We start from the raw sequence: 13,549 nt of genomic DNA on the forward strand, positions 1-13,549 counted from the left end.
AATGTTGCATGTTCATACACTACATTTAGAATTATGATTTAAAATTTTTTTCATTAAACTTTTTGAAATAACTATAGATTCACTTGAAGTTATAAGAAAAATAGAGATCTGTGCACCTTTTACCCAGATCTCCCAATGATAACCTCTTGTAAAACTATACTACAATATCATAACCATGACATTGATAGTGTTAATCCACCAATCTTATTCTGTTATTTTGAGAGAGACAGAGAGGGTGCGAGCGGAGAAGGGGCAGAGAGAGACAGAGAGAATCCCAAGCAGGCTCTGTGCTGATAGCCCGTGCGGCTCAATCTCAAGAAACTGAGAGATCACGATTCAAGCCAAAATCAAGAGTTGGGCACTTAACTGACTGCGCCACCCAGATGCTCCTTAATTATTTTTTTTAAGTTTTATTTATTTATTTTGAGAGAGAGATAGCATGAGCAAAGGAGGGGCAGAGAGACAGGGAGAGAGAATCCCAAGCAGGCTCCGCATTGTCAGCACACAGCTCAATGTGGGGCTCAAACCTACAAACCGTGAGATCATGACCTGAGCTAAAATCAGGAGTCAGGGGGCGCCTGGGTGGCTCAGTTGGTTAAGCGTCCGACTTCGGCTCAGGTCACGATCTCGCGGTCCGTGAGTTCGAGCCCCGCGTCGGGCTCTGCGCTGACTGCTCAGAGCCTGGAGCCTGTTTCACATTCTGTGTTCCCTCTCTCTCTGACCCTCCCCCATTCATGCTCTGTCTCTCTCTGTCTCAAAAATAAATAAACCTTAAAAAAAAAAATTTTTTTAAATAAATAAATAAATAAAATCAGGAGTCAGAAGCTCAACCGACTGAGCTACCCAGGCGCCCTGTCCCTTAATTATTTTAATTTAACCATTCCCCCAGAAAGGTAACAGAGTTTACCACTTCCAAAATATGGCAGTTTGGCATTAGGATTATTTTGAACGTAAGGCAACTGAGATGAAACAGATATGAGAAAATCTCGGTCCTTTCCCATCTGCCTAGAAACAAGACTTAAATTTTTCCAAAACGTAATCACCAACAACCTTAGACCCTTATCAGCACCACAGGACTCCACAATACAAACTGTTGACTAGCCTTTATCTTCCTTATTCACCTTTATATCCACCTTCCCACAATTTGCCACCCTAGAAACTCAAAATCCCTTTTGTCTTGTCATTTCTCTGAAAATGTATTGGATTTGTTTAAGATGCTATATAAACTCAAGTTCTAGCCACCTTTGAGTTACTCATCTCTGAGGTTCTCCATGACACACACATATTAATAAACTTCTGTCTTTCTCTTGTTAATCTCTCTTTTGTTACAGAGCCTTGCTGAGAACCTAGAGAGCAGAAGGGGAAAAAAATGTTTCCTTCCCTATACCCTGCTAGTGGACACTGAGGTTGTTTGGAAAGTTTTGCTAAGCTATCACCACTGAAATTTTCAGAGATTGAGAATATATATATATATGTTCAGGCAAGGGAAATACATGCTAATTCAGTAATAAAGAACTGTATAAATACAGCTACTCAAAGAAAATTGAGTCACAACAAAAATAAGAAGAGGATTTTTTTAATCATTTTTTACATTTCCTGAGGGTTATTTTCTTAATTTTTTCCTTAATCTCTTTTGCCTTGAATCATTTACATAATATACTATACATGCTATATAAGTAATTTTTAAGTTTATTTATTTTTGAGAGAGACAAAGACAGCACGCAAGAGGGGGAGGGGCAGAGAGAGATGGGGTAGGGGATTAGAGAGAGAGAATCCCAGGCAGGCTCTGCACTGTCAGTGTGGAGCCCAGTGCATGAAATCATGACCTGAGCTGAAGTCAGACGCCCCTTTGCTATGCAAGTCTTATAAAATTTCCCCTTCCCTCTGAAACTGCAATTCCACTACCATGTGAATAACAAAATGGTAAAAGAGCTTTTATTTCATCTTTATTGTTCAAAGAAGTATATCAACAAAGTAAATTAAATCTATGCCAAAAAGTGAAAAAATTATCCATAATAAAGGCTCATATGAAAAGGCAGCATGTAAATGAGGAAAAAAAGGAAAATGTGTTACTGTTTTGTCTGTTCTGTATTCCATTCTTTTTGTCTTTTTACTACTCCTTGTAATTCAGATGGTGGGACTCTGGGTCATACTAACTAGCCTCTCAATCATTTGGCTCTGCCTCCTTGGCCACAAAGAGAGCACATGAGCTTTAAGCATAACAATATGAACACGGGGAGAGGTCTCCTGAAATCCTCAGCTGGATGGATCATGTGCTTTTGATGTTGTCAGAGTCCATCCTCATGTGTAGAAGGTGTGCCTTAAGGGGGGCCTGGGATGAGCACTGGGTGTTATACATAGGGGATGAATCACTGGAATCTACTCCTGATTGCACTATATGCTAACTATCTTGGATGTAAAGTAAAATAAATAAATAAATAAATAGATAGATAGATAGATAGATAGATAAAATAGTCACGTGATTAACTGTCTATTGTAACAGTGCAAATATAGAGCATTTCTATTGCTACATTCCATTTAAACAGTACTGTTTTTTAGTTAAGTAAAATTTTTCATAGCTTGTTAAGGGTGAAAAAATTAATTTAGCAGTCAAAAGAATTGCCATGGGCATTAGCTATTCACATGAAGGTAAAGTTGCAAGGATCAACTTAGAAGTCAAACAGACAAAACTAACTTTGGAACATTATACAATAAGAATAATATTGCATCTAATAGTGGAAGAAACAAGGAAATTAGGGGAGCCTGGGTGGTATAGTCAGTTAAGTGTCTGACTCTTGATTTCGGCTCAAGTCATTATCTCACGGTTTGTGGGTTCCAGCCCCACAATGGGCTCTGTGTTGACAGTGCAGAGTCTGCTTGGGATTCCTTCTCTCTCTCCTCTCTCTTTGCCCCTACCCCACTTGCTCTCTTTCTCTCAAAATAAATAAATAAACTTAAAAAAAAAAAGAAAGAAAGAAACAAGGGGATTTAAGTTACATTAATAACTAAAAAAGGGGGGGCACCTGGGTGGCTCAGTCAGTTAAGCATCTGACTTTGGTTCATTCAGGTCATGATCTCATGGTCCGTGAGTTCAAGCGCCGTGTTGGGCTCTGTGCTGACAGCTCAGAGCCTGGAGCCTGCTTTGGATTCTGTGTCTCCCTCTCTCTCTGACCCTGCCCTATTCATGCTCTGTCTCTCTCTGTCTCAAAAATAAATAAACATTAAAAAAGATTTTTTTTAAACTAAAAAAAAAAACGAAGTATGTTAAAGTGATGTGAAAATATTTAAATTAATGCCTCAGCTAACACAGAATATAGAAAATGAGTTGGGGAAAGAAGTTTGTCCCCAGTATTGTTCTGGGCAGAAGATAACCACCTAGGAAATACTACAAAAAGGGAAAGAGGAAAACTAGAGTGACAGGCAAGGAGTAAGCGATAGGATGTGCTGGGTGATGGGATGAGTGAAGTAGCCTCTTATAAGCATGCAAGAACTTTTAAAGTGATCATTCTGACCAACCTAGACTATCCAGAATGTGTATTTTCCATGAAAAAAAATCCACTTTCAAGTTAGCAGGATAGATAAGAACAAACCCTTTGGTTAACACATTTTTATATTCTTTCTTTACATTTATTTTTTAATGTAGCCTGTGGTAGACCAAAGCACCTTTACCATCTCTGGTAAAATCGTGAATCACAAAGAAAGCAAGAGGCCTAAAATCTGTATTCCTCTGAGAGTTGACAGTCTCTCTCTCTCTCTTTCTCTCTCTCTCTCTCTCTCTCTCATATTTAAAGAAAAGTAAGCCAGAATTCTGAGGAGGGGAATAGGACGCACACGCACACACACAAAGGAACAACTATCTACCTAATCTGAATCAAGTACTGTATATTAGCCTAAATGCAGTAAATTTCACATGTAAGGCATTCTTAATTGTAATATGAACTGAATGTAATATGAATGAAAATTATCCTTTTTAGCTGTCTGAAACTTGAATGTACATGGCATTGCTATTAATAAGGCATTAGAAAAGACTTTTAGGGCACCTGGGTGGCTCAGTCAGTTAAGCATCTGACTCTTGATTTCAGCACAGGTCATGACCTCCCCATTTGTAAGTTTGAGCCCCACATCTGGCTCTGTGCTGACAGCACTGGAGCCTGCTTGGGATTCTCTTTCTCCCTCTCTCTGCCCCTCCCCTGCTCATTCTCTCTCTTAAAATAAATAAATAAACATTAAAAAAGAGAGAGAGAGAGAGATACTCTTTAGGAATGCCTGGGTGGCTCAGTCGGTTGAGTGTCTGACTTTGGCTCAGGTCATTATCTTGTACTTCATGAGTTCAAGCCCTGTGTGGTGCTCTGTGATGACAGCTCAAAGCCTGGAGCCTGTTTCAGTTTCTGTATCTCCCTCTCTCTCTGCCCGCTTGTGCTTTATCAGTCTGTCTCTCTCTCTCAAAAAAATAAAATAAATAAAATAAATAAATATTTTTTAAAATTAAGAAAAAAAAAAAAAAGATTTTTTTAGATGGCGAGGCCAGATAGTACAGCTGAACACTGACCTGGTTAGATGAAGGCCTAGTTTCAAGTCCTAGCTCTGTCATTTATTTGTTGTATGCCTGCCCTTAATCGAGTTAATTTACATCTTTATGCCTCGGTTTCCTTATTTATAACAGGAGGAGATAGAATTATATAGTCTCAAAGGTCACTGCATATTCAAATATTTTATGACTTTATGAGAAAGGTATATAAATAAAAACTTAAAAAAAAGAAAGAAAGGAATAAAACCTAAAAAAAAAGTAAAAACATTTTTCCTCTCAAAGGATCTTTTAATCTTCGTGAGGTTTTGCCTTTGCTCTATAAACATAAAAAAAGAAACAAAAACAAAACAAAACAAAACAAAACACTTCACTTACGAAATGTTTTTAACCTTCACAAATCCACAATGGACACAAATATTATAATAGCTTGGCAAGTATAATCCTGTTAAATTACAAGAATGAAAAAAGTGTTTCCTCAAACCAACCCAGCTTAATGATACTTGGAAAGTAAAATCAAACCATTTTCAGATCGAAACATCCTTTAGAGATAGCTAATTTAAGCAATTTTCTGATTTTTACTTGGCTTTCTTAAATTTTCTAACCAAACGGAAATTACACTGGCCAGTTTTAAATCTAGGTCACAAAGTAGTTACATTTCTTTTTTAATATTATTATCAATAGATCCTTGACATTTAACCAAGGTTTTAACTAAATGCAAGCCATTCCAGGGGCACCTGGGTGGCTCAGTCGGTTAAGCGTCCGACTTCGGCTCAGGTCATGATCTCACGGCTCGTGAGTTCGAGCCCCGCGTCATGCTCTGTGCTGACAGCTCAGAGCCTGGAGCCTGCTTCATGTCTAGGTCTCCCTCTCTCTCTGCCCCTCCCCTGCTGATGCTGTCTCTCAAAAATAAATAAACATTAAAAAAAAATTTTTTTTTTAAATAAATGCAAGCCATTCCATACAAAGGACCATAATATGTACCATCTTGTAGTTTTACTGAGTTACATTTGAATCATTCAAAACATGAGGCTGAATTGTGATAGTGTGGGTCCCTGTACCTGCTCAGCAACCTTTATCTCCAGGTGGTCTATTTTCCACTCTAACAAATCTAACAAACTGGGCCAAGGGACATGTTCCTTTGTGAGAAATATTCCCTCAAAAGAGAGAAAACTGCTATGCTTGTGATTAAAAAGTGACAATGACCAGGAAATGGGTGGTTTATTTGAGTAATAGAATTCTCTTTAATAATTTAATATAGGGAGCAGTGAAATGACATAAAATCAAATGTTACAGAATCAGTAATGATCTGAAAGGGGTCCTTTTCAATGTCTTTTCACTTATTGTTTTTGCTTATGAAGGATTATTACTGCAAGTTATAGTAATCGTCTACAATTTGAAGCTTTAGAAATGCAAAGCATCCCTAATAGTATCTGGGTTCCTTATAATTAGTATTCAGGCTTTTTTTTTTAAGTATACAGGCTTAAATTACCTGTACATAAATTTAAATAGAATGAGCCAGTTAAATCTCTAGCCTTTATCATCTTAGGGTCCAGATTTCAGATCTGTAGGTCTGAAAGAGTAGGTACTGAGGGCAGTACTTTTAGCTGGAATTTATTATGACAAGAGAACAAACATGTATATCTAATGCTCAGTATAAACAAATACCAAATACACTTTAATGTAAATGTTTAAGCTGCAAATGGGAAATATTACCTCTTTGAAATGTGACATCCAGTTTGCCAAGGTAAGGTGGGAGTTCCTTTAAAAGATATGATTTAAAAAAAAAAGTTAGCTCTCAAAATTTAAAAGTATTTAAAAAAATTTTTTAAGTATTTTGGTGTCTTACATTAAGATAAAGATATGCTTCTTCAAAAAATAAAAGAATAAAACATTACCTATGTTTACATAGGGCACTCTTTAGCAGAATATCCCAAACAGCAAATCAATCATAGAACTACTTTCTTTCACAACTTATAAGAAAAGAAATCTGTACTATTTAATATGGACCTTTTCTCAATAATAAATATACAAATATCTCAGTAGATAAGTGTCAAGAATAGACAATTTTAAACAATGACAATCAAACAGAAAAATCTTTAAACTCACAAATAAATAAATGCTAATTAAAATTAAAATTTAGGAAATTTTTGTTATAATATTCAATACTGGTAAGGGTACAGAAAAATGGGAATTCCTCTATTATCACATTTTAGAACTCTCTTTTTTTTTTGTTTTTTCTTTTTTTTAATTCTTACTTTGTTCTTAGATAAACTCTACGACCAACATGGGGCTTGAACTTATGACCCTGAGATCAAGAGTCACATGCTCCACCAACTGAGCCAGACAGGAGTCCCAGATTTTAGAATCCTTAAAACACTTTTTTTAAGTGGCATTTTATTTTATTCTTAATTAATTAAATTAAAAAAAAAAACTTAGAACAAATTCAAATGCCCAACAACAGAAGAGGAATGGTTAAAAATAACTCCATATCCAATCAATGGAGTAACTGCAGTCATTTAAAATGCTTATGAAAAATAAGCATGGAATCTGAAAAGGCTAAATACCAAAAAATTCCAACAATATGACATTCTGGAAAAGGTAAAACTATGAAGACGATAAAAAGATCAATGGTTGCCAGGGGTTGGGGGGCAGGAAGGATGAACAGGCCAAGGATTTTTAGGGCAGTGAAATTATTATGTATGACACTTGTAATAGTTGATACATATTATTATACATTAAAACGTACATGTCATTATATGTTAAAACCTACAGAATGTACAACATTAAGAATAAACCCTACTGGGGTGCCTGTCTGGCTCAGTTCGTTAAGCGTCTGACTTCAGCTCAGGTAATGATCTCGCGGTTTGTGAGTTTGAGCCCCACGTCAGGCTCTGTGCAAACAGCTCTGAGCCTAGAGCCTGCTTCAGATTCTGTGTCTCCCTCTCTCTGTCCCTCTTCCACTCAAAAATAAATAAACTCTCTCTCTTTCTCTCAAAAATAAATAAACATTAAAAAAATAAAAATAAACCTACTGTTACCTATGGATTTGGGGTGACAATGATGTGTTAATGTAGGTTCATAGATTGTACCAAATGTAACACTCTGGTGCAGGATGTTGATGGGGGGTTGGGGGGAAGGGATGGCTGTACATGTACAGGTTCAGAAGTTAGTGGAAACTCTGTACTTTCTGCTCAATTTTGCTGATAACTGCTCTAAAAACTAAAGTCTATTAAATGAGAAAGCATGGAAAAATGTGTATCATGCCATAATGTTAAAGTGTTTAAAAACACAATATACATAATATACAGTAGGATCATAACCATGTAAAAAACATACAAGATATACATACAGATAGTATCCTGTTAACATAAGTTTTCTTTAGGTGGTAAAATAAAGCATTTATTTTCCCCATCCATTTATCAGTCTTTACTATAATGGCACGTAAACCACTAAAATCAGATTTCCTATCCTTGAAGACTAAAATTAATTCATATATTTAATCTGAATCAAATAAATTGTAGAATACTTCAAGCAAGTTGAATTTTAGTAGTTTTACATTTGAAGACTTTGGTAATTTTGTTAAAATATTTATAAAAATAAGTCTCCAAGATGTATCCACAGGTGTCTGTAGTAAGTACAAATCCTCACTGGAAATTAGAATAGTTTTCTTCTTCTTTTTTTTTAATGTTTATTTATTTTTGAGAGAGAAGGAGAGAGAGAGAGAGAGGGAGAGAGAGCATAAGCAGGGGAGGGGCAGACACACACACACACACACACACACACACACACACACACAGAATCCAAAGCAGGCTTCAGGCTCTGAGTTGTCAGCGCAGAGCCCAACACAGGGTTTGAACCCATGAACCGTGAAATCATGACCTGAGCTGAAGTTGGATGCTTAACGAACTGAGCTACACAAGTGCCCCTAGAATAGTTTTTAAAATTTTCTTTGACATTCATTATTTAATCACTATCATTTATTTTTTATTATTTATTGAAACACTATCTGGCATTCATTGTTTTTAATGATCTTACAGGCTCTAGTATCTATTAGATAGTAGTTTATCATGCATTGTTACTTACACAGTACTTGAGATCAGAGATGTTTACATTGACTCCAGTTGATCTCTTTAGATTCTCATCATGTGACACTACAACTTGTTCATCTTTTGTGATATGGCAGTCCAATTCCAGCATATCAGTTCCAATTGTAACTGCACTGAAGAAATGCAAAGAATAATGACATTCTGAAAGTTAAGTAAACTTAACTTTGTCAGATGTAAAAATTTGGAGTTATAAATCAAATAGCAAAAAAATCTCTTAACGCTAAAATTTCTCTACATTGTCATCTACTAGATTTATTGATGTGAAAATATTCTAAAGTAAACACGTAACAAGAGAATCATGTTACCCCTTTCCATAACCCGCTATCCATATTCCTGACAACCCAGTATAATGGAAAGAACACTGGATCAGGGGGCACTTGGCTGGCTCAATCAGAAGAGCATGCAACTCTTTTTTTTTTTTTTTTAAGTTTATTTATTTATTTTGAAAGAGAGAGAGTGGGGGAAGGGCAGAGAGAGAAGGAGAGATAGAAACCAAAGAAGGCTCCATGCTGTCAATGCAGAACCTGATGCAGGGCTCAAACTGACAAACCGTGAGATCATGACCTGAGCCAAAGTCAAGAGTTTGAGCCCCACATTAGGTGTAGAGATTACTTAAATAAAAACTAAAAAACAATAAAAATAATAAAACACTGGATCAGAAGTTAAAAAAAGTCTGGATATCAGTTCCTGCTTTGCTATGAACTTGTTGTATAGGGGTACCTGGGTGGCTCAGTCGGTTAAGTGTCCAACTCTTGATTTCCACTCAGGTCATGATTTCAAGTCCCATGTTGGACTCAGCACTGACAGTGAGGAACCTACTTGGGATTCTCTCTCTCCCTCTGTCTCTGCCCCTCCCCTGCTCATGCACTCTCTCTCTCTAAACAAATAAATAAACTTAAAAAAAATCAACACACAGGGGCGCCTGGGTGGCGCAGTCGGTTAAGCGTCCGACTTCAGCCAGGTCACGATCTTGCGGTCCGTGGGTTCGAGCCCCGCGTCAGGCTCTGGGCTGATGGCTCAGAGCCTGGAGCCTGCTTCCGATTCTGTGTCTCCCTCTCTCTCTGCCCCTCCCCCGTTCATGCTCTGTCTCTCTCTGTCCCAAAAATAAATAAACGTTGAAAAAAAAAAATCAACACACAAAAATCAGTTATGTTTCTGTATACTAACAATGAACAATCTGAAAAGGAAATAACAGAACAATCCATTTACAATAGCATCAAAAAGAACAAAAAAATTCTTAGAAATTAACTTAACCAAGGAAATAAGAGACTTGTACAATGAAAACTACAACACACTGCTGAAAGAAATTAAATAAGATACACATACATGGAAAGACATCCCATATTCATGGATTAGAATGCTTATTATTAAGATACATTGATCTACACATTCAATGAAATTCTTATAAAAATCCCAATGATTTTGCAAAAATAGAAAGATCCATCCTAAAATGCATATGAGAAGCACCTGGGTGACTCAGTCAGAAGAGCATGCAACTCTTGATTTCAGGGTTGTAAGTTTCAACCTCACTATGGGTGCAGTGATTACTAAAAATAAATAAATAAACTATAAAATGCATATGAAATCTCAAGGAAACTCAAAGAGTCAAAACAATCTTGAAAAAGAACAAAGTTGGAAGACTCACACTTCCTGATTTCAATATTTACTACAAAGCTACAGTTATCAAAGCAATATGGTGCTGGCATAAAGACAGACATATAAATCAATGAAATAGAATAGAGTCCAGAAATAAACCCTCTCATATACTGTCAAATGATTTTCAACAAGGGTACAAAAGACAATTCAATGAGGAAAGGATAGTCTTTTCAACAAATGGTGCTGGGAAAACTGGATATCCACACGTAAAAGAATGAAGTTGGATCCTTACCTAACACCACATTGAAAAATAAACTCAAAATTGATCAAAGACCTAACCATAACTCCTAAGAAGAAAAAAACCTTTAGAAGACAACATACAGGAAAAGCTTTACCACACTGGATTTGGCAATAATTTCTTGGCTGTAACAACAAAAGCACAGGAAACAAAAGAACAACAACAACAAAAAAGACAAACTGTACTTCATCAAAATTAAAAATTTTTGTGTACCGAGGATGGTATCAACAAAGTAAAAAGGTAGCCCACAGAATGAGAGAAAATATGTGCAAATCATCTACCTGATAAAGGATTAATATCTACAGTATATAAAGAACTCCTTAAAAAAACCTCAACAACAAGAAAATAACCCAATTCAAAAATGAGGAAAGGAACTGAATAGATATTTCTATAAAGAAGACATGCCAATAAGCACATGGAACGAAGATAAACATCACTAATCATTAGGGAAATCCAGTCAAAACCACAATCAGAGGGGCACCTGTCTGGCTCCACTGGAAGAGTATGTAATTCTTGATCTCGTGGTCATAAGTTCAAGCCCCATGTTGGGTTAGAGATTACTTAAACTTTAAAAAAGAAAAAAAATCCCACTATTTCGCATACTTTTGGAAGGAAGGGAGGAAGGGAGGAAGGGAGGAAGGAAGGGAGGAAGAAGGGAAGGGAAAAAGAAAAAAAAAAGTATTGGCCAGGATGTGGAAAAATTGGAACCCTGTATACTGTTGGTGGAAATATAAAATGGCAGTTCCTCAAGACAGCTAAACATAGATTTACTATATGATCCAGCAATTTCACTTCTGAATACACAAAGAAAAAACTGAAAGCAGGTACCTGAAATATTTATACAACCATGTTCATAGAAGCATTGTTCATAATAGTGAAAATTAGGAACAACTTAATTGTCTATCAGTTGATGAATGGATAAACAAAATGTGATATACCTACAAAGAAATATTATTCAGCCTTTAAAAATGAAGGGAATTCTGGGTAGCCTGGCTGGCTCAGTCGGTAGAGCATGAACTCTTGATCTTGGGGCTTGAGGCCTATGTTGCATGAAGAGATTATTTAAAAATAAAAAAAAAAAAAAACTTAAAAATAGGAAGGAATTCTGATATATGCCACAACATGAGTGAATCTTTAAGGTACTATGCAAGGTGAAAAAAGCCAAAAATAAAAATACAAATATTAAATGATTCCACTTATATAAAGGTACTTAGAATAGTCAAATTAATAGAAATAGAAAGTAGAATGGTGATTACCAGGGCCTGGGGGGAGAAGGTAAGGGAGTTATTAATTGAATGGGTCCAGAGTTTTGATATGGAAAGATGAAAAAGTTCTGGAGATTAACAGTGGTGATGGTTGCATAGTAATGTGAAGATTAAATGATACTGAACTGTACACTTAAAAATAATTAAATGGCAAGTTTTATGTTGTGTATATTTTATCATGATAAAATAAAATTTTAAAAATTGGGGAAAAAAAAGTGAAAGGATCAGATCAGACAATCTCTAAGTTTCCTTTCACATCTAAGATCCTATCACTTTTATAAAGGGTATATCACAGTGGTTAAGAGCACAAACACTGAGCAAAAACAGGGTAACTATGTGAGGTGATGGATGTGTTAATTAACTTGATTGTAAGAATCCCTTCACAATATATATACATATCAAATCATCACATTGTATATTTTTTTGATGTTTATTTTTGAGGGAGAGAGCAGGGGAGGGGCAGAAAGAGAGGGAGACACAGAATCTGAAGCAGGCTCCAGGCTCTGAGCTGTCAGCACAGACCCCGAACGGATCGAACTCACAAACTGGGAGATCATGACCTGAGCTGAAGTCAGATGCTTAACCAACTGAGCCACTCAGGCACAGTGGTTAAATACCTTAAATATATTATAATTTGTCAATTATACCTCAATAAAGTGGGGGGGGGGGGAGTATAGACACTAGAGTCTGTGTTCAAATACTGGGTCTGCCACTTACTTGGGCAAGTTATTTAGCTTCTTTATGCTTCAGTTTCCTTGTTCCCAAAGCCGTGATGACACTATTAGCTCTCTGTACCTCCTTACAACGTACCTTACCTTCCAAGCAGCCCCACACTCTTTCAATACTCCCTTTGCCTGGAATGCCTGGGTGGCTCAGTCGGTTAAGCATCTGACTCTTGGGTTTTGACTCGGTCATGATCTCACGATTCATGGGTTCACATCTGGCTCTGCACTGACAGCGCAGAAACTGCTTGTGATTCTCTCTGTGTCTCTCTCTGTCCATCCCCCATGCTCACTCTCTCTCTCTCAAAAATAAGTAAATAAACAACAAAAAAGAATACTCCCTTTGCCTGAAATGCCTTTTGCAGAAAGACAATATACAATAAAATAATAGACACAAAGTTGAACAGGCACTTCACAGCTGAGGATTTCCAAATGGCCAATAAGTGTATGAATAGATGTCCAAAATCAAGTGTCAAACAGGGAAATGTAAATTAAAACCACAATGAGATAGTATTACATATCCACTAGAATGGCTAAAATTAAACAGCCTGACAATAAATTAGGAAGACAGTGGAGCACTGGAATCCTCATGTATTGCTGGTGTGAATATAAATTGGTACAATCACTTTGGAAGGTATAAATATAGACTACCATGTGATCCTGCAATTCCACTTCTGCTAAGTATATATCTGAGAGGGATGAATGCATTTGGCTATTAAAAAACAGATAACGTTACTTCACACATCATGGGTGAATCTTACAGATATAAACTGAAAAAAGAAAAACCTGACACAGAAGTATAAATACTGTATGATTACATTTATGTTTTCAGGAACTAGCAAAATCAACTTATCATAAAATAATAGACATATAGAATAACAGAAATTGAGTAATGGCTATCTAGGGGCAACAAGTTGGACAAGTGTCCAACAAGTGTGGACTGGGAAAGGTCACAAGGACACCTTTAAGGGTGCTATAAATGTTCTGTATCTTTATCTGGGTGGTGGTTACAAAGGTACATACATACTAAAATT

The 13,549-nt window shown here is 36.4% G+C and overlaps 1 protein-coding gene across 2 annotated transcripts in view; it reads right to left on the reverse strand.

Moving 5' to 3' along the window:
* The window catches only part of GDPD1 (glycerophosphodiester phosphodiesterase domain containing 1), a 50,662-nt gene that overhangs the window by 16,718 nt on the left and 20,395 nt on the right, over nucleotides 1-13,549 (reverse strand). For both annotated transcript variants that reach the window (XM_047833192.1, XM_047833190.1), the window contains exons 3-4: nucleotides 8,612-8,747; nucleotides 6,242-6,287 (exon numbers count right to left, since the gene is read on the reverse strand). In XM_047833192.1, coding sequence (XP_047689148.1) covers nucleotides 6,242-6,287; nucleotides 8,612-8,747 — 182 coding nt within the window. The remainder of the gene's footprint in view (nucleotides 1-6,241; nucleotides 6,288-8,611; nucleotides 8,748-13,549) is intronic.

The sequence above is a fragment of the Prionailurus viverrinus genome, chromosome E1 (assembly GCF_022837055.1).
Source record: "Prionailurus viverrinus isolate Anna chromosome E1, UM_Priviv_1.0, whole genome shotgun sequence".
In the NCBI taxonomy this organism is placed as follows: domain Eukaryota; kingdom Metazoa; phylum Chordata; class Mammalia; order Carnivora; family Felidae; genus Prionailurus; species Prionailurus viverrinus.